The sequence below is a fragment of the Furipterus horrens genome, unplaced genomic scaffold (assembly GCF_987537825.1).
Source record: "Furipterus horrens unplaced genomic scaffold, mFurHor1.1.pri manual_scaffold_1, whole genome shotgun sequence".
Taxonomy (NCBI): Eukaryota; Metazoa; Chordata; class Mammalia; order Chiroptera; family Furipteridae; genus Furipterus; species Furipterus horrens.
The window spans coordinates 204811023-204831784 of NW_028327171.1; the positions used below are offsets into that span (position 1 = coordinate 204811023).

The 20762-nt window shown below is 56.4% G+C and overlaps 1 protein-coding gene across 1 annotated transcript in view; it reads left to right on the top strand.

Moving 5' to 3' along the window:
• Positions 1-858: 858 nt before the first annotated feature.
• Positions 859-20762, top strand: part of SPEG (striated muscle enriched protein kinase) — a 57793-nt gene continuing 37889 nt past the window's right edge. The window contains exons 1-7 of the mRNA XM_090284425.1: positions 859-1370; positions 9826-9855; positions 10459-10548; positions 10632-10968; positions 13706-15018; positions 16800-16943; positions 17234-17416. Coding sequence (XP_090140551.1) covers positions 992-1370; positions 9826-9855; positions 10459-10548; positions 10632-10968; positions 13706-15018; positions 16800-16943; positions 17234-17416 — 2476 coding nt within the window. The 5' untranslated portion in view covers positions 859-991. The remainder of the gene's footprint in view (positions 1371-9825; positions 9856-10458; positions 10549-10631; positions 10969-13705; positions 15019-16799; positions 16944-17233; positions 17417-20762) is intronic.

The window sequence follows — 20762 nt, forward strand, 5'->3', positions numbered from 1 at the left end:
CTGCACTCCACCCTCCACACTGTGGCTGCCAGAGGGATCCTTCTAAAACACAGCTCTGCCCATGCTCATCCTGCTGCTTAACACTCTGCAGTGGCATCCAACTGTCATCAGGATATGACTTTAGTAAGAAAAGCTCCCTGGGTCCCACCTCCACTCATCCCTCCCCACTGCAGTTCATTCCCGTCAAACTCCTCTGATTCCTAGAACACATCACCTGCTTTCATTGTGTTCCAATTTTGGTCATGCTGTTCCTTCTGCCTAGAATGTCCTTCCCACTCTTCCTGCCTATTCAACCCTATTCGACTACCCATTTTTACAGATGACTTCGAGGGTGAGAGAGATTTGATGTCACCCAGCACGTACAGGCAGGACCAGCTGGGAGCCAGAATCCACCTGACTCCTTGCTCCTGGTCTTACTGTTTACCACCGTCATGGAGGCTGCGGGAGGCCACTGGTCTCTCTTCTCTGGCTGTCTCACCTCCATCGGGCCTTCCTTCCCATCTGCCTCTCAGACATCTCACCCAAGACCCTCTGCCCCTCTCCCTAGCTGAATGGACCTGGGAATTAGGAGCCTGAGAGGAGGGAGGAAAGGAAAAGGGATTGAGCCCATGGGTAACCCGACTTCTCCGGGAGTGGGCTTGGGTGCACACACACACCATGGGGGAAGGAGCTGAAAATCGGTTCAGCTTGGGGGGGGGGGGGCGGGGTGCATGGGGGCTCCTGGAGGCAGGGAAGGAGCAGAGTGGAGTTCAAGTCCCCTCCTCTGCTGCCCCCTCCCTCCACAGCTCCCTCGAAACTGGAGCCGGGGGGCCTAAAAATAGCCCCCGAGGAGCAATTGCCAGCAGGCCGCCCTGGTGACCTTCTGGGTAGCACAGGCTGAAGGCGGGCGGGCAGCAGAGAGGCAGGGCGCCGGCCCCCAAGGCTCATCTTCCAGGGCACCATCGCCCGGGTGCCCCTGTGGCCGTCAGTTCCAGCGTCCCCCAGCGCAGCCATGCAGAAATCCCGGGGCATGCGAGCCGAGGAGGCGGGCACGAGGGCACCCCCCAGCCCCGGGGTGCCCCCGAAGAGGGCCAAGGTGGGGGCCAGCGGAGGGGCCGTGGCGGGGGCGCCAGTCTTCCTTCGGCCCCTGAAGGACGCGGCCGTGTTTGTGGGCTGCGACGTGCGGCTGCGGGTGGTGGTGAGCGGGACGCCCCAGCCCAGCCTCAGCTGGTTCCGAGACGGGCAGCTCCTGCCTCCGCCGGCCCCCGAGCCCAGCTGCCTGTGGCTGCGGAGCTGTGGGATGCAGGACGCCGGCACGTACAGCTGCAGGGCCCAGAACGAGCGGGGCCAGGCCTGCTGTGAGGCCGTTGTCACAGTGCTGGAGGTCCGAGGTAATGGGAAGGTGGGGGCTGCGTGCGGTGACCAGAGGTAGAGAAGGGGCTGCCAGGCCACGTGGATTCATCCAGACTTCTTCCCGGGGGCTTCGGCTTCTCAGCTGCATTGACCCAGAAGTGCCCACCAGGAGGAAAAGGCAGGGAAAAGGGTATCAAGGTAGAGAAACTCCCCACAGGAAGGTCAGAGGTCAAGTGTCACCATTGCGAAAGCAAAGCCTGAGTCCCACTCAGATCCCTCTGGGGATTTCATAATGGACACCTTCCTAGTTTCCCTGTAGCAAGAGGCCACTGGTGGAAAATCATCTTCATCAGCTCCAGTAACTTAGACTTGTAACTCCCGACCAGCCCCTGACAGGTGTGTGCATATCTGAAGGCCAGAGCCAACCCCCCTGGTCCCACTGCAATGTTGAGAGGATAGGTCGGAGCTCCTCCCACTCTGTTGCTGGGGCAGGTTGGTATGGTCGGCACCAGGCTGTTTGGGAGAGGCCAGTGGGTGGGCAAGTATGAATAAATGAGGTTTAGGACATCAGGATGTAGAGCTAAGGCTGGGGGCTCGCAGGTGTGTAAGGAGGAGGGCACCTGAGAATCCAGATGCCAGCGTGTGCTTATTCTTGTGTGTGTATGTGTGTGTCGTCTGTGGTGGGGTCGGGCGGTACAGGCAGATGAGGGACAGGAGTTTGTGGAGTCAGTCGGTGTGGAAAGCCCATGCATGGGCTGGCCATATCTAGCTAAGGTTTGTAGGTTGTGGAAAGAGGATGCTCAGGTGGGTGCCAGGGACCCTGCCTATTTAGGTGTAGAACGCTAGTCCCCTGTGTGAAGGGAAGGATGGTGGTCCGAGGAGGGAGAGGGGTCTGAGGCTGGGCTTAGTGCTCAGGCTCTGTGTGTGCCTGGCCAGGGCCTGTTCTCCTTGGGGCCACATTTGGGCTTCCTTTTTGACCTCCTCTAGGCCAAAGGCAGAGAACCTTGGGCTGACTGAGCCTTGAGAAACAATTCTGAGGAAATAGGCTGCAGTTAGGGGAGGTGGCAAAGAGCTTGGGGGTCCCTGAGCATGTCCTGGGTATTGTCAAGAGGGAATTCTCACTCCAGCTGGGTGATTCTGTGTGGAGACACATGCCTGGGGGCTGAGAGGGAGGCACAGGAATGAAGCACCTCAGTAGCTGGAGGGGACAGAAGTTGCTAAGGTGCAGCCCTACAAGAAACGGAGCTGAGGGCTCAGCCTCCCCGTCTGATCTCTCCGGATCCCCACCCAGCCCACCCTCCTATCCTCTTCAACGACTGGTTCCTTGGAGGTCCTGTGGCCAAGCCTGGGGCAGAGAGGGACAAAGCTGACTTCTCTTGGTTGGCCTTGTACTTGGCCAGGTACAGGCTTTCCCAGCCTTGAGTCAGAGGATGGGGCCTATCCTGGCAGAGCTCTGAGCAGGGGAAGGATCGGGCTCCTTGGGGACTGTCGCTCTGGCCTCCTAAGGGGACTAAGCACAGCACATAAATCAAAGGGCAGAACAGAGTGATGAGACCACAGCTCTGGAGAGAGAGATATGAGGGAAGGGAAAGGCAAGGCTGAGGAGCAGGGGGGTCACAAAGCTTGTTTAGAGTTGGAAAGGACCACAGGAAGTGAAGTCCAGATGCTTCCTTTACAGGTGAGGACACTGTGGTCCAGAGCAGAGGGAGATCTGCCCAAAGACATACAGCTAGTTATTGCCACCCCAGAATTCAGAGCCCAGTCCTCCAGTTCTCCAGTCCTCCTGGTTTCGACTCTGGAAGCTTTTTACTACTCACTGAGTTCTATAGGAGCGAGAAAGTGAGGGGGAGCTGTCCATTGTATGGAGAGTAGCCCAGGCCTGGCCTTTCTGAAGACAAGAGCCTCCTAGTCTGCCCTAGTCCCCCACAATGGGCAGAGCGAGAGGGTACTAGAGTTCCCCCCTTCGAGGCAGGGCTGTCTTCTAAGCCCCTTTGCCATCTGGGTGGCATGCCAACAGAGTGAGCCCTGGCTGACATACCTAAGTGGAGGCCAGGGTGATGGTCTCCAGGCTGTTTGGCTGGAACCGCATGTGGGAAAGGAAAGGACCTGGGGTCTGTGGTATTGGAGTTGGGGCCTTTTGACAGTCACGCTAAACAGGAAGAGGGTCAGGCTGCGGCAAGTCACATTTCAGAACTTTTCCCTACCTGTAAAACCTCTACCGCAAGAGCAGCCTTATAATTATTATTTATAGATAATAATTCTCATTAGCAATTTATAATAGTATGAATAGCTACTATGCAATGGTGTGGCAGTCAATATGCTGTCATATCCTTTGACATATCATTTAAGTCCCACAGTAACCCTGGGGAAACTGAGGTGCGGAGAGATTAAGTGACAGGTCCTGTTGTACAGATAGAAGGTGGCAGAGCAGGGATGGAAGCCTCTGTTCCACAGCAAAGAACCCTATGCTTAACTGCTACACCCCTCCCTATAGGACTAGAGGGAGGGAGGGGCTTTGCTTTGGTCATGTTAGGGACTGACTGAGTCTGTCTTCTTCCTCTTCCTATTGCTGCCCCGCCCCCATCAGTCCCTGCCCAATGACAAGTTCTGGTCAGGGGCAGCTGGGCAAGCAGCTCAGCATTGCTCAGACTTATTCGTGGAAAACTTTCTTGCTTGGGATCAACAGTGGAAGGACTTCAGGGTTCTCGAGGAAGCCCAGCCAGGACCTGGCTTCAGAGGGAAGGAGGCAGTGTCCTGGCTGGGACTGCTGTCTGGCTCAGCAACATGGAGTTGATGCTGAGATTCCTGGCACTCTTGAAGCCTGAGATGTTAGCTCAAGAATGGAGGGCTATTGGCATAGTTTGGGAGGCTGGGCCCTTGAGAAGACAAGTGAGCTGCAAGCTGGAAAGTTTGAAAGAGAAGAAACGGAAGGGTGGGATTTAGGGCACAGAAATGAGGAAAGAATAGGAACAGTGAAGATGGTGGAAATGCAGGAGACGTAATATGTATAAAGCACCTTATCTTATTTCGTTATTTAATTGCCTAACCCTAGGTTTCTGTTATGATACACACACAAGAAAACGGAGGCTCGAAGAGGGGATTTACCCAAGGCCTCATGGCTAGTGAGGGGGCAGAGCCAGATATGAAAGCCAGGTCTCTGGGTCTAGGTCCACATCGCCTGTCCTCAGAAAGAGGAATGTGGGGAGACTAAGGCAAGGCTCTGTCATCATAACCACCCTTCTGTCAACGTCCCCAAAGTCATCTTCTGGCCCAGTCTCCAAGACAGGCAGTCATTCCTCTCTTCCAAAAGACCAGGCTTCCATCTGCATGGGTTGAGGAGTCCTGTGAAAATCCAGGGAACAGAGTGAGTGCCACTCTCAAAACTTGGGGCATGTGGCTAGAAAGGAAGGCCTGCACTAAGGGGCAGCAAGTAAGGAGGAGTTGAAGATGCTCACTGTTTAGCTGGAAGTTTCATAGCCAGGGTCTGGAAGAATCTGGTGTTAATCACAAGGGCCCAAGGTCAACAGATGGTAGTGAACCATGTCGGGGTGGAGGGACTTCAAAGCACGGGGAGGAAAGGTTAGGGACAGGGAGAAAGGGCCAGTTTAGGCAAGGTGGGGAATACACCAGGACCTGCATTGAGATATATTCTGCAGTTGTCATATTCTTCACCTGGAATTTGGAATGTCTGGATGAAAAGCCAGGAGGGAACTAGTGTGGATGGAGTTGGGAATGAGTATGGAGAGTGTCTCCATCCATTCATGCCAGGTCCTAATCAGGAGAGGAAGAGGGGCCAGAGTGGGAGCAGTGAGGTGCTCTGGGAAGAAAGAAAGAGAAGAGCAGAGAGGCCTTGAAATCAGCCTGAAGCTTTCCTGAAGCAAGGCAGGCCCTCCCAGTCAACTTCGGAGTGGAATGCGAGATGGTAACTTCTCTGGCTGTTTCTCTGAAAAGGTCTGGGTCAAGACAGAGAAGGGAGGAAGGCTGGATGAATGAGCTGCCCCATCCCCACCACCCCTCATCCTCTCCACTCCCAGCTCTGTATCCCCCTGCCATGTTTATCGAGTGGCTACCGTGTGCCAGTCACTGTTTTCGGTGCTTGGGATACATGGTATAGGAAGGGGGTAGAGACCAAAATGCCCGTCCTTCTAGAGATTACATATCAGTGGGGAAAGACAGACAACATTCCATAAACATAATAAATGAACAAAAATCATATAGGGTGTTAGAAATACAGGGCTCAGAAAGATTTCAAACTCAGGGCAAGGAAAAGAAGGCAAGGGGTAAACTGAACCTAGGCATGAAAGTGTGGAGGCAGAGAGAAGAGGAGAGGGGGTACCTGGTTCAGAGAGCGTCTGCATGAGAGAGCAGGCAGGGCATGACGACCTGGGTTTTCTCTGGGAGGGAACATGCTGGCTGTGAAGGAATTAGAAGTTGAGGTTTGGGGAAGTGAAGGGGGGCACAGTGCTTCAGCCATGGAGGGAACACGGGGCAACATTGCGCCTACCCAGCAAGCATGCCCCAGGTCAGCCTTGTGGGGGTGAGCAGAGCAGGCCCAGAGCAGGAACACAGAATCCCACTGGCCTCTCCTGGGCCCAGCTGTCCCGTCACTCACGCCCGCTGCTCATTGGTTATTTTTGCTATGGAATGTGCCAGCCCCTCGGATTCTCCTGGAGAACAGGGGCTCAAGTTACCCCGTCTCCTCACTCAGTTCTCCGATCTGTGAGTGGGCGTGTTTGGGGGTGGGCAGGGAAAGCGCCTGTGGGTGTTCAGGGTTCTCTGGTTGGAACTGATATGGACACATGTGTACCCTCCTAATGCACATCGCCCCATGCATGTGTCTGTATGTGCAACATTTGCCTCCTGGGCGTCTGGGAAACGGGATCACCTGCCTGTACCCAGAATGTATAAGACATGACTTTAAACTTTAACATAAAGGGCCCACAAACTCAAATAACTTCCAGAGCCAAGTAGAAACTGATAATGAGCAAGGTTCTGTTGTCAGTGGCTGAACTTAAGCATGCTTGCCGACCTAAAATATGTATTATGCAGGCTGAACAAAACTCATCAGTTGGCTCTATATTTATTTTGGACCCATGCTTTCAAGAAATAAAGTTAGGGAACCTACTGACTAATCAGCATGTGAGGCTTATGACATAGTGGTCACTGACTCAGTTAGAGGGTCTGGGTTAGAATCCTGGCTCTGTCAGTTATTGGCAGTGTGACTTTGGACAAGTAATCTCTCTTAGCCTCAGTCTCCCTCCTTGTTGTGAGGGTTAAATGAGTTTTTTCACATAAAGTGCTTAACATGATGCTAGGTGCATAATAAACATGCAGTAGTGTTAATGATAACGATTCCATAGTCACATCTCAGAAACCAGGATTGGCACTACTTATGATTGTTGGGATGGAAATTTGGATCTGGGGGACACATGGAGACACACAACCTGTGTGGCTTTGGCTAAGTTATAGGACTTTTCTGAGCCTTAATCTTGTAGGTTAAATGGAGCTAGCAATGCTCATAAAGGTTTCAAGCTCAAGGGTTTGTTGTGAATGAGGTAACATTTATAAAGTGCTTGGCACTTAGTACATGCATGATTAAGAAACAGTTATAGTAATTAGGTGGGTAGCAGAGTTTTGTGTAGGCAAAGTGTGCATGATGCTGAATGGGAGAACGAAGAAAGTTTAGTGAGTATGCTCACCTGTGAGTGAGACGGTAGGTCCTATTTATGAATAATAGGGGAAACCTCTTGGCACCTTAGCTTGTTTGTGTGCGCGTGCGTGTGCATGTGTGTGTGGTAGGGTGCAGGCATAAAGTACCTACCATCAAGAAACTCAAGAGCCCTCTTTGGCTTTCCTGAGAGGACTGGGGGTTTTTAGAGTCTGGGGCCATGTCAGCAGGTAGCCCTCACCCACGAGGAACCTTGCCTTGTGTACGACCTAGGCGCCCCCACCTGGTGCTGTGGCCACAGGCGAGTAGGGTACCGCTTGGCACAGGGTCCGTGTGCGCATGTTTGTTGAGTGAGCAAGTCGAGATGCTCTGACCTTCCAGAGCGGTCCCGCGAGAGTCGGAAGGGGGTAGCTGAGAGGTCGTGTAGGGCCGCCAATGGAAGAGTGGCCCGATCTTTCATGGGGGCCATTGAACCGCTTTCTGTGCCTCAGTTTCTCCATGTGTCCAGGGCCTGGGAGGCAGATGCGGGGTGGGGGTGCGGAGAAGCAGGTGATAGCCGCCCCAGGGGACGCAGGGAAGGGGCACCAGGTGGGGTGCCAGCTGGAGAGAGAAGGGCGGGCCCTGGGCGAGGCCGCTGCCGTCTTCCCCACTCCCCCCACCCCCACCCCCCGCCTTGGTTCCCGCTGCCCCGAGGCTCTTTCCTCCACCAGAGCTGGCTAGCGTCTGCTCCCCGGCTCGCCCCCGGCCCCGCCTCCGACTCCGGCTCCGCCCCGCCCCCGCCCGTCCCCTCCTCGTCCGGCTGCCCGCCCGGCCCCCTCCCCCGCCATGAAGAAGCTGTGGGTGAAGAAGCGTTTCCAGGTGAGGGCTCCGGGGGCGGGCGGCGCTGGGAGGGAGCAGGAAGGGCTGGGCGCCCCGAAGGGAGGGCGGGTCACCGCGGTGGGCCCGGGGAGGGGGTGCTGGAGTCTCGCCTGCCCCACCCGGGCCGCGGAGGCCGCAGGCCGGTCAAGCTCTGGGGATGGGGGCTCTCGGATCTGTGATCTGAGCGCGCAGCCCCCCTCCTCTGCCCTCCCCGTGTGGAAGGGCAGCCCTCCCCATCGCCCGCATTCCCCGAGACCACCTGGGGAGGTCTCCAGCTGCCTTTTTCGTGGCGAGCCCACTGGTCTTGGCCACCTCGCCTCCTCTAGCTTCTAGTCAATCTGGGCCCTGGCCCCTACCTGGCTTTCCCCAGCCCCCCATTCTGGAGCCCTCCATCTTCCGGAGCTCCTGGAAGCCAGGCACAGGGATCCGCGCTGAGTTCAATAAATTCCCCAAGCCCTGCCCTGTCCTCGCGTACCCGGGCCTCCTTCCTGCATTCCTGAGGCCGCGGCCCTTTGGGGAGCCTTGCCCTCTGCCCCCCATCACCCTCCTCGCCCTCTTGACAGCTACCCCAGGCATCTGTCTTCCTGTTGGCAAGAATCTGTGTCCTTATCCCTCCATATCCCAGTCATCCAAGCAACCCTCCCCCCCAATCTCTTCCTTCATGTCAGTCAGCCCCCATCCTATCTCCTAGCCTCTGACTCTAGGGGTGTCGCTCAGGTCCCCCCTCCCACGAGTCTCTCTCCGTTTTGAGTCCCAGCATTTGACCCACAGCCTTGCTGTCCTCTCTCTGTCCTTCCTCCCCTGCTCCTCCCTGGAGCCAAGCTGAGTTCCAGCTGGGTGGGCCGACAGGCAAGGAAGAGTGGAGACATTCCCTATGGGGGAAGCTGGCCACCTTCAGTGTCTGTCCATCCCCCCGCACCCCCCTCTCACTGGCCCCTGGAATGAGTTTCTGTTTGATATAGATGTTTGGACAGGAGGTATAGGGATGTCAGCAGCGAGCCTTCCCCTCAACAACTCATTCTGGCTTTTCTCTTTCAGAAAACCGGCCACTCCCGCCGGGCCTTTAGCCGCCTCTCCCATGGTGCGTGGACTGTGGGCTTCCTGCTTTAACCCATGCCCACTCCTTCTCTTGGTCCATGTTCCTTCATGAGGCACCCAGGCCCTGAAGAGAGCCCATGAGATGTGGGACCCCCCCCCCCACACACACGCACACACCCATACTCACCTACCCACCCAAGAAGGCCCCCTGTGCCCTGCAGCCGAGAGAGGACCTAGCAAAGGGGGTGGGAGAGTCATACACACCCCACCATGGGTTCACTGTTCTCCATCTATGGGGCCAAGTGCGGATGAGCTCATTGCCATGCTTTGGCCACTGGTACATGGCTCTTGCTTGTCATGGCCTCATAGAGAAACTGAGGCCCAGAACCTGATAGTCTGGAAACTTTCATCTTAGCCTACCCACTGGGCATTTCTGAGGACCAGTCAGTAGACGAGAGGGATGGGGAGGAGGGTGCCTGTCACATCATGATGCAGAACGGAGAAGAGAGAGGGTAGTTTGTAAGGAGAGGCCAAAGCACAATGCAAATATTGTAATGGCAGGTGAGCCTGACCCCTAATGGGGGGTGGCTGGGCTGAGCACAAGCAGGCATGTGTGTGTACGTGTGTGTGACCAGTGAGTACACTAGTAAAAGTGCCAAGGGTACAGAATAACTGGGGTAATTGGAATAGCCAGTCAAAGGACGCAGGCTTCCCAGCCCTGGGCACACTGGGCGTTTGCAGGCAGTCAAGAACTAGAGATGCTTTGCCCATCCCAGGTGTCTCCCTCTCCTGCCCTGCCCCCACAAGGCACCTCTGGGCACTGGGTACTCTGGTGCCCTCTGTGCTGCCTGCCCACCATGCCCTGCCCCACAAACGCTCTGATAACAGTCTGTCCCTGTCTCTCTTCTGCTGCTCCTATGGAAGCGAAGTTTTCCGCTCCTGCAGAAAGCAAAGTTACGGTAGGAAACTGGCTCCTGCCCTAGCCCTCCACTCCCCTGTCTTCCCTGCCCAACCTGGCCTCTCCTCACCCTGCCTCAGCTGCACCCTGATGTGTTCCGGCTGGCTTGGGGTGGAGGACAGGCTGGTCCTGCGGTTGGCTGAGTGCCCTGACAGTACGACTCTGAGGTGACTCCCCTTTGTTCCTGGGGTACAGGAACCCAGGATTTAGAGCCTTGGAACCTAGGACCTTGCTCTTTTGGGGGCTGCATGGGAACTTAAGCTGCCACTGACAGGGGAGGGGGGACGGGCTGAGGCCGTGGTAATTCATTAAGTGGTTGGGATGGGGATGGTAGGTAGTTGAGGGCTCTACCAGGGAGGCAAGGGTGAGTAGCCAGGGGCCCAGAGATGGAGCCAGGGAACTGGCATGGGGGGGGGGGGGTTACCCTGAGCAGTTCAGGATGGGCAGGGGTATGTGGGGAGCAGAAGAGAGAAGATAGGTGCCAGAGGCCCCACAGTGGTAAGATGGAGCCTGCTGCGGCGGGGTGGGGGGCCAGGGGTGGCAAGGAGAAGAGTTGGAGTGAGAGGGGGAAGGGCCCTGCCCACACAGACCCCTCTTTCTCCAGACTCCGAGGCAGGTGAGGATGACATCAGCGATGTGCAGGGCACCCAACGCCTGGAGCTTCGGGATGACAGGACCTTCAGCACCCCCACAGGTGAGCTCTCTGGGGTGCTCAAAGAGCAGGAAGGTGGGCTTTCTACCAGAGATATCTGGGTTTCACCATGTTCCTTTCTTTAGGGGGCTCCGATACCCTGGTGGGCACCTCCCTGGAAACACCCCCGACCTCCATGACAGGCGCCTCTGAGGAGCAAGTGAGCTGGTGGGGCAGCGGGCAGACGGTCCTGGAGCAGGAAGTGGGCAGCAGGGGTGGCACCCGCCGCCTCCCGGGCAGCCCAAGGCAAGCACAGGCAGCCGGGGCCGGGCCACGGCACCTGGGGGTGGAGCCGCTGGTACGGGCATCTCGAGCTAATCTGGTGGGCGCAAGCTGGGGGTCAGAGGATAGCCTTTCGGTGGCCAGTGACCTGTATGACAGCGCGTTCAGTCTGTACAGAGGACGGGCGCTCTCGATCCACGTGTAAGTAAAGCTTCACACGGGCCTGCACTGTCCTTCCTCACCATGCCGTCCTGCCTGGCCCCTCACCGCTCCGTCCACCACCGCCCCTCCCAAGCACCACCTGCCCCTCTGTGCACTTCTCCACCCCTCATTGCTTCCACTCCTGGCCACAGCTATTCACTCTATCTTCCCACACTGCTCCATCCGTCCCCTGTGCCATCACTGCCCACACCCTCCCACACCTGCTGTTCTGGCTCACCATGCCATCTCCATGGTCTCTAGACCCCTCTGTCCCTTCCTCGTCTCCTGCAATATCTCCACTTTCCCAGGGGCCCTCTCCTGCCTCGCCCATTCAGGCTCCAGTTGTCCCCAGGATTGCCCCCCCCCCTCGGGGCCCCCTCCGTGCCTGCTGTCTCAGCAGCTGCTGCCTTTTCATCTCTCTGCACATTCCTGTTCCCATGTGGGCCTTTTTCTGGGAGGAACGGAACCACGGCAGCTCCCGGGAGAGCAGGAGAGCGCAAGAGAGAGCGCAACCAGGAGAGAGAAGAGAGCGAGGTGGTCAGGGGACAGATGGGGCCAGGGGCCTGGGAAAGCAGGAGGATGTGGGGTGTGGGGGAGGTAGGGGGTCAGGGCAGGGAGGCATGGAGACAGGCGGCTGGGGTGGAGGCAGAGGGCTCGGAATGCTGGAGCGGAGTGTCTGTGGTGATCTCGTGGGAAGTGCCGGAGGATGGGGTTGAAGGCTGTCCTGGTAGGGGTTGTTAAGGAGCAGAGGTGTTGCAGTGAGGCATTGGAGCCATTTTTGGAGATTTGGGGATTGACACATACAAGAGGGAGAGCTATGGTGGAAGAGGGAAGTAGCTGGTGATGGACGTTTTGGGGGCATTTGAGGAGCTGACAATGGGCCTGATTTGTGATGGGTGTGGGTGTGTGGGGGAGGTACCATCATGGAGGAGAAGGAAGGGGCTTGGTGTGGGGAAGGTGGTTGGAATGGCTGGTGGTGGGCAGAGGAGAGATCTGAGCAGGGGTAGAGGAGGCTCCCTTGCTTTATCTGCTTGGCATTAACCAGGTGCTCCTGTGCCCTGGACTTGCCTTTTCCTCTCCTGCCTGTCTTTGCCAGGCCCCAGCTGGAGCCTGGAGTTGCTATGGCAACTTCAGAGGAACCCATTTCCTTAGTGATGTCTGTGGTACAGGGGCTGGTCTGGAGCTCGGAACTGCTGGCAAGAGGCCTCCTCTTGCTGTCCCAGTTTCTCTCCATGCCTCACCCAGTTCCCAGAGGCCATTCCTCAGGGACTCTGCTGTCCCTCCTCCAGAGTAGACTCTGCTTCCTTGAAGGTGGCTGGCTGAGGTTCCACTCTCTCAGGATACTATGGGTTACCTACCGTCCCCACCCTCTCACCCCCATCAGAGGTGGGGTCTACAGTAGAGGTGGCTGACCCAGGTGGGCTGAAACATCCTTACACTCAGGCACCCTTAGAAGTACTGCTTGTGACCGGTACCCTATTTCTCCTCCCTTCTGTGCCCCCAGAATCCCAGACATTTTGGAGGGTACAGGGCTCAGGATTTCCATCCTAGCCCTAACCATTTCCTAGCTGTTCCGCCTTGCTAAGGCACTTTTACCTCTTTAAGCCTGTTTCTCCATCTGTAAATGGACCTAAAAGCAGTTCCCACCTCAAAGGATTGTTGTGAGGATTAAATGACTCTGCATTTAAAGCATTTAGTACATGCCTGGCGTACAATAAGTACTCAATGAGCCATTTCATAACTTTTTATTAAGCTGTCTCGAATGTGTCAGGTGTGATGCTAACATCTCAGATTCCTTTTCTTGCTAATCTTTGTTTGGTATGCTCCCCGAGGGTCTAGGTAGGGGTAACTGAGGCCCAGCTCTTGGACCTCAAACCTCTGTGGGTGAGTGGGGTACTCTGGGCTGACCAGCTCCTTCCCGTCTCCTCTTCTCCCACACTCCCAATTCAGGCCCACGCAGTAGTTATTTCTGAGCTGAGTTATTTCTGAGCATACCCCTTTGGGGAGCTTCTGTGCTTCTCCGGGGAATTCCAAGGACTCAGGTAACTTTCCCAGGGGCAGGACAAAGTTAAAGGCCTGTACTGGGGGCAGATAGATTAAATGGAGTGGGAACCTGGGTCTCCTCGTCTCCTACCCGAGGGACCCCCGCTACCGCCTGCTGTGTCTTGTCTGTTCTGGACTCAGGTCTGAGTTGGTGTTAGGTAACCGGAGGGATGGGGCTGATGCTCCTGGAAGGAAGGTTCAGGTTTGTGCCTGTTCTGCTGTGAAGGGGGTTCTGTCCTGCTGAGGATGGGCAGGGCTGTGGAGGCCAGCTGGGGGCAGGAATGAGTGGGAGGCTGCATTCCTGAGGGGGCCCTCCCCATCCAACCCCTTGCCTGCCATCACCACTTCATCCTGTGTGTCCTAAGCCTCATTCTTTTCTCTCCCACCGCTCAGTTTTGTTTCTGCTGTTTCCCAGCTTCCGGGGCTGGGGGGAGGGGGCTGGTCAGAGCCCCTGGGGCTGTGTCAACCTGGACCCAGCCACTAGCCCAATCTGGTGCCAGAGCCGCCGCCTCTCCCCAGCACAGCACCTGCTCTGGCTGTGCCTTCCTCTTTGGGGGGATGGGGGGGGGGAGGTCTGGCCCATGTCACCCCAAGCCTTCCCAGCATGCCCCCACTGCCAACTCCTGTCACGAGCTGAGGGTCTGGGAGGGGTGGCCCCCTGAACCTTCTACCCTTCTTCGTCTCCGTTTTTCAGCAGCGTCCCTCAGAGCGGATCCTACAGGGAGGAGCCCGACCTTCAGCCTCAGCCGGCCCCCGAAGCCCCACGTCGCCAGGCCCTACCGCCTCCCTCCAAATCCGCGCTACTGCCCCCACCGTCTCCGCGGGTGGGTAAAAGGCCCCCGCCTGGACCCAGCGCCCAGCCCCCGGCCGCCCCGACGCCGCCCCACCGGCGCACTCAGGAGCCAGTGCTGCCCGAAGACACCACCGCCGAAGAGAAGCGGGGGAAGAAGGCCAAGTCGTCGGGGCCCTCGCTAGCGGGCACAGCGGAGTCCCGGCCGCAGACCCCACTGAGCGAGGCCTCGGGCCGCCTGTCGGCTCTGGGCCGCTCGCCGCGGCTGGTGCGCGCGGGGTCCCGAATCCTGGACAAGCTGCAGTTCTTTGAGGAGCGACGGCGCAGCCTGGAGCGCAGTGACTCGCCGCCGGCGCCCCTACGGCCCTGGGTGCCCCTGCGCAAGGCCCGCTCGCTGGAGCAGCCCAAGTCCCAGGATGACGCCCCGTGGGGCTCGCCCGGGGCCTCCCAAGAGGAGCTGCGGGCGCCATCGGGCAGCGTGGCCGAGCGGCGCCGCCTGTTCCAGCAGAAGGCTGCCTCGCTGGACGAACGCACGCGGCAGCGGAGCCCGGCCTCCGAGCTGGAGCTGCGCTTCGCTCAGGAGCTGGGCCGCATCCGCCGCTCCACGTCACGCGAAGAACTGGTGCGGTCCCACGAGTCCCTGCTCGCGACGCTGCAGCGCGCCCCGTCCCCTCGAGATCCCGGCGAGCCCCCGCTTTTCTCCCAGCCCTCCACCCCGAAGACCTCGCGGGCCGTGAGCCCTGCCGCCGCCGCCGCCGCCCAGCCCACCTCTTCAAGCATCGCGGGGAGGCCGGGGGACGAGCCGGGGAGGCCGCGGAGCCGCGGGCCGACAGGCAGAACAGAGCTGGGGGAAGGCCCGCAGCAGGAGGTTAGGCGCCGGGACCAGTTCCCGCTGACCCGGGGCAGAACCATCCAGGAGAGCCGGAGCCCCGTGCCGGCCCCCGCCCCAGCCGATGCCCTGGAGGTCAGGACGAAAGCCCCATCAGGTCGGAAGAGGGAACCCCCGTCACAAGCCGTGCGCTTCTTGCCTTGGGCCACGCCGAGCCCGGAGGGCGCTGCTGCGCCCCAGACCTCGGATAAGAACAGGGCGGGGCCAGAGGCCGAGAAGAGGCTTAGAAGAGGGCCGGAGGAGGATGGGCCCTGGGGGCCCTGGGACCGCCGAGGGACTCGTAGCCAGGGCAGAGGTCGTAGGGCCCGGCCCACGTCGCCTGAGCTCGGTAAGGCCTCCGGAAACACCAAGAAGGTGCTGGGACCTGAGTGGGAGGGCGTTTGGGGACAGCCAGGCTGCTAGGCAGTTGCAAAAGTATGGTTTCCCAGGAAGGCATGGACCCAGACTCAAGTTTGAGTGAAGGTGGATGTGCTAATACCTGCCTGCTGGTGAGGCAGAGTGTGTTTTTATGGAGGTGGGGTGGAGCCCAGGTGTGAGCAAAAACCGGGTGCCCAGATACCTCCCACAGGCACCTCCATGGGTCTAGTGGCCTGCTAGCCTGTTGGTCAAGGACCTAACTGTGATGGACGGCACTGGTGGAAATCTAAGGAGCTCCTCCACACGCCTGCCACCCCTCCGTAGGGGAAGAGATGGAAGCCTATTTCAATAAATAATTTGTTAGGTCCCTGTTACAGGCAAGCTTTGGGCCAGCCAACTCTTATCTCTGCCCTCCCCATCCTGGCACCACCCCCTGACTCATCCGTGGCCACTAAGATCTGACCCAGCCTCCCCTTTTAGTCTCCTCACTCCTATTTTTGAGTCTCTGCGTTACTGAGCTGACCGTGGTCACATGCCAGCCTGTGTGTGGTCTCGCAGTCTTCCTGTGGGTGACGGCCAATAGCCAGACTGCCCCTAACTCTGCTCATCCTGAACATCAACTTGGGGTGTACTCCTTGACTGAGGGAGAGGGAGCTATCCTTCACCTGCTCCCAGCCCCTGCTGCTTCCTCAGGCCAGAGACCCCTACTCACTACTCCCAGGAGACCCTGTGTATGCCTTTCTCATGGCACTTACTACCCTGTATTTTTCTTCAGAATTACTTTATGCTTCATTTAAGTATCACTGCCTCAAAATCTTTAGAGATGGTTAGGCCCTGTCCTGCGTTCTACTAGCTGTCATTATTGCACAGCCATTTCTCAAGCATTGTGTTAATTAGGCACTTAGGGGTATTCCTTTACCTTAATCTGTAAGCTAGCTTTGGGTATTATTTATCAGCTCCATCTTACAGGTAACAGAACTGAGGTGCAGCGCAGAGAGGTTATCCAATTTGCCCACATTTATGTAGCTAGAAGACAGCTCTTTTGGCACTGTGCTTTATCTAGCTTATAGATCATCAGAGTTAGAAAATACCCAGAGGGCTCTCTTTGTGTGGTCAAGTGTCCTATAAACAGGGACCCCATTTTATTTCCTGTTGTATCCCTGATGCCAAACAGAGCTTAGTATGCAGCCAATGCAGTGTTACTGTTTGATGAATGGACAGAATCAAAGCTGATTTTCATGAGGCTTCTCAGAGAGCTATAGGCCCCACCTGCCCCTCTGTCTTGTGAGTCAGGCGACGTCACTAATATGACAGTACACCACGTGTTGCCCTGTGACACCGCTATTATTGCTTACATCTCAGGTTGCTGTTAGCTTGTCTTCTGCCTGTATGGAAGCTTGTAATATCTTGGGTCTCTCACAGTGCCTGGCACAGGGCACTGGTTTGTGTAAAGGAACAGAGCGCAGTTCCTGCCTTCATCCAGAAACGACAATGTGGCCGAGGCTGAAAAGCGGTCAAACTAATGTGGAGTCCCAGCTTCCTTGACCGGCTTGAGAACCCTTCTGTCTTCCTTTCTGCCCTGTCTCAGGACATTCAGGAGAGAGACCTTTTGCTCCCCAACCCCCACCTTCTTAGAAGCCCCTCTTTGTGGGTTTGGAGTTCCAAGATTTGGTGCTGCCATCACACCCTCTCCCCCAGAGTCCTCCCCATAGGGATCATGTCCCTTTACTCTGTCTCCTGTATCTCCGGCAGAGTCTTCAGATGACTCTTATGTGTCTGCTGGAGAAGAACCCCTGGAGGCCCCTGTGTTTGAGATCCCCCTGCAGGATGCGGTGGTGGCTCCAGGGGCGGATGTGCTGCTCAAGTGTATCATCACCGCCAACCCCCCTCCCCAAGGTGAGCTCCAGAGTTGGGACCTGGCTAAGGCTGAGACAGGAAGGGGTGAGAGAAGAGGGGCGATCATCTGCTCCATGGGGCTGGCCTGACTCCTGTGTGTGTGTTAGAGCTTTCCCAGAATCCCCTGAGAGAGGGGAGGGCAGGCCTGGGCTTCTGTGAGTGAAGGGGGTCCTCCAAATTCCCTAGGGTGGGGAGAGGAGTAGTTTGGGTTCTGTGTGGGGTGGGAGAGGTTTGTCCCAGTGGGTCCCTGTGGGCCATGGCAACTCGGTCACCCTGCTGCTTCTCCACAGTGTCGTGGCAGAAGGACGGGTCCACGCTGTGCAGTGACGGCCACCTTCTCATCCGGGCTGAGGGTGAGCGGCACACCCTGCTGCTCCGGGAGGCCCGGACAGCTGATGCTGGGAACTACACGGCTACCGCTGCCAACGAGCTCGGCCAGGCCAGCTGTGCTGCCACGCTGGCTGTGAGACCTGGTAGGGAGCCTATGGGGCCCAGGGCCGGGTGGAGTGAGCGGCGGCCCTTCCCTGTGGGGCCACACTCCTGTCCCACTCCTAGAGCTCGACTTTCAACCAGTGTGCACAGACTGTTCTCTTGTGTCCGCTGCACTGGTGGAGGCACTTTAAATGGCCTTGGCCTGAGGGCAGAGGCCAGATTCCCAAGGCACACACACACCAGGCTGGCCAACTCATGAAGTCACTAAAATTTGTCTTTGCACATTCTCTGTAGGCCATCCTTTCATGGCATTTTCCTGAACAAGGGGCCTGTGGGGAAAGCAAATCATCCATGAATCTCTGAGAAAAAGAATCTCCCAGCTCAAGCGCTTAAAAGCCATCAGGAACCTTTTGAGTTTATTTCTTCTCTAGAACAGTCAGACTACTCCCTTTGGGTTTAAGCCCAATTTCTTTCAGGGTCAGGGTAGGGCTGGACTGGTGTCCATGTACACGGCCAGTTCATTCAGGTCGCTGGGCCTACCAATGTGCTGACCCTGGGCAGTGAGGGTGGGGGGAGATGAGACTGGGAAAGGGGCATTCAAGGAAAAGATACAGATTCAACCCTCAAGGAGATTGCCACTAGTGATGAGCCTCAATCAGAGAACTAGGTGGGAGGAAAGTGTAGGACCGGTGTACCTTGTACCTAGGATAGTTGGGCAGTCGGGCAGTGTTGTAGGATGTTGGATTGAGCTGCATCAGGGCCCTGAAGGAGGCCTGGATTTAGACCCGCAGTGGGAGGGGTCCGGCATGCTAAGGGGGAAGAGCACACACTATTCTGTCCCTTTCTTTCACTCAGCCCTGCAGGTGACAAGATTACAGAGCCTGTCTTGCTGTGGTCTCAGCACCTTCACAATCAGGGACCTGAGTCTAAGTCTTACTATAGATCCTTTTGTTTGTACTTGTAGAACAACAGGTCTTACCTTACAAACCCCCTCCCAGGAGCTCAGGTTTTTAGTCTCCCCTTACCCCAGCCCCTCCCATCTTGATGAATCATACCTGTTCCTCCATTGTGACTTTCCTCATTCCATCACCTCTGGGATCTGGCTTCTGACTCAGCTCTCCTTAGGAGGCCCAGGCCTGGCTCCAGGACTCTGGTCAATACCTGGCTTGGACTGAGATTTAGCAAGGAGTGGAGGAGGGTGCCCCAATACTGGCTCAGGGCCATCTGGGAGCCTTTTAAGGTTGGGAAGGAAACTTGGGGCAAGGCAGCTATCTGCACTTGACTGGGAGTTCTGTCTTTGCCTGCTAAACCTTCCTGCATTTCAGTTTTCTCATTTGTAAACCAAAGATAATTATTCTATTTGCAGGAAAGAAAGCAAATGTGTGAACAAGCTTTATGAACTGTAAAGCTGTAGACAAATGTTGGTTGTTAGCATTATTAAGTGGCGCTGTTGTACACAGGAGCTCAAGTTTCCATGAGGCTTCAGGAGGCTGTCTTTTCCTGTCCTTCCCTTTCTTCATATTGTTTGTGCCTTGGGATCTCCTGCCTGCCCTTGCCAGGCCTGTGCCCCTGACCCCCTGATTTTTCTCAGCCTGTCATAGCATCTCTGTGCCTTCTCCACCCTGGGGAGCTAGGGTTTGCACCCGGAGAACAGCTCCTGAAAATCACACTGGTTCCAGGGCTCCAGGGCTTAAGGGGCAGGCACGTGGGTCCACACTGAGCTCTTGTGGAGGAAGCAGACTTTCTTACCCTACAAGGCTCTGTTTGGTCCAGAGCAGCTGGATGGAGGCCAGTGGACTGGGGAGCAGCAAGAGTGGGCGGAACCAACGGGTGGCAAAGACATTTGGCAAAAGCTGGGGTCCTAGGCCTGGGGTTTGCAGGGAATGAGGGGGTCGGCCTAGGGAAGGGTGTCAGGCAGTGTGACTGTGGGTGGGGCAGGGAGTGTGTAGTGTCTTGTGGGAAGAGGCCCTATGGAACCACTTCTTTTACTTGCTCCTTACCCACCCCGTTGGTAACCAGGACTGGCTACCCAGTGCCCTCCCACCAGGACCTGCTTTTGAGGGCCCACAGATCTCGATTCCTGATTGGGAACCCCTGTAACAGGGAGTCGGTAACTAGAGAATGTAGTTACCCTGGTGCTATAATGGTGGGGGCACGGCCTGTCCTCACCAGCTCTGGCAGCCCCACCCAGCCCTGGGTCCCTCCCACCCTGCCCCACCCCACTGAATCATGCTGAGACCAGAGTTGAGCCCCCAAAGGGTGTGTGTGTATGGGCGCAGGGGGTTGGAGGGTGTGAGCAGTGCGCTTCACTGAAGCTGAGCATTTTCGCAGCTGCCTGCATCCAGCACACAGGCCTTTACTGAGCACCAACTGGGTGCCAAATGCTGTATCTCTCTGAACAGTTCCAGGTGTTTGGAGAGCGCTGCATACTCTTGCCAAGCCCTTTCACATGTCTTCTCTTACTTGACCTACATCACACCGTGTGCTTGTTGACACTTGAACAATGCGGGGGTTAGGGTCACCTGCCGCTGTTGCAGTAAGAAAACCCTCATTTAACTTAGTCAGCCCTACACGTAGGCAGATTCCCAACTGCCAGTTGACCCTGGAACAATGTGGGTTTGAACTGCTCGGATCAATTGCAAAAAACCCATTGCAGTTCAAAGCCATGTTGTTCAGGGTCAACTGCACATCCGTTGGAGGGTCATGACAGGTGGTGACATTCCCAGCTTACAAATGGTACGAAGAAAACATGGAGCATAAAGTAACACAGAGCTAGCACAGGGCCAGCACCTTTACTCAGCACCTGTAACCTGCCTAGGAATGCTATAAACAACAGGTGATCGAAATGCTCGCCTATGATGCAGATAAACTTAGTGTGATGGCAGATGAAAATAACATGACTAGTTAGCTTTCCTGAGCACTTTGTATGTTCCAGGCCCTGTGCTGATTGGGTGCTCACATTCAATCCGCCCTGTAAGGTAGGTCCCATGGTTATGCCCATGTTACAGATGAGGAAACTGAGACTTGGAAAGCTTTAGCAAATTGCTTTAAAGTAGCACTGATCAATAGAACTCTCTGTGGCGATAGAAATATTATATATGTGGGCAGTCCAATATGGTAGCCACCAGCCACATGTGGCTGTTGAGCACTTGAAATGTTGCTAGTGCAACTAAAGAGCTGACTTTTTCATTTCATTTTACTGTAATTAGTGCACATTTCAGTAGACTCAGTGGCTGTTTAATACACATTTCAGTAGACTCAGCTGTAGAAGCAGAGGGCCGGAAAGAAGCTGGGTGATGATTTGGAGCTCTGTCCCTGGATCTCCCAAGTCTATACTCCTAACCACGGCACCATACTGTCCCCTTCCCTCTACTCTGAAGAGAGAGG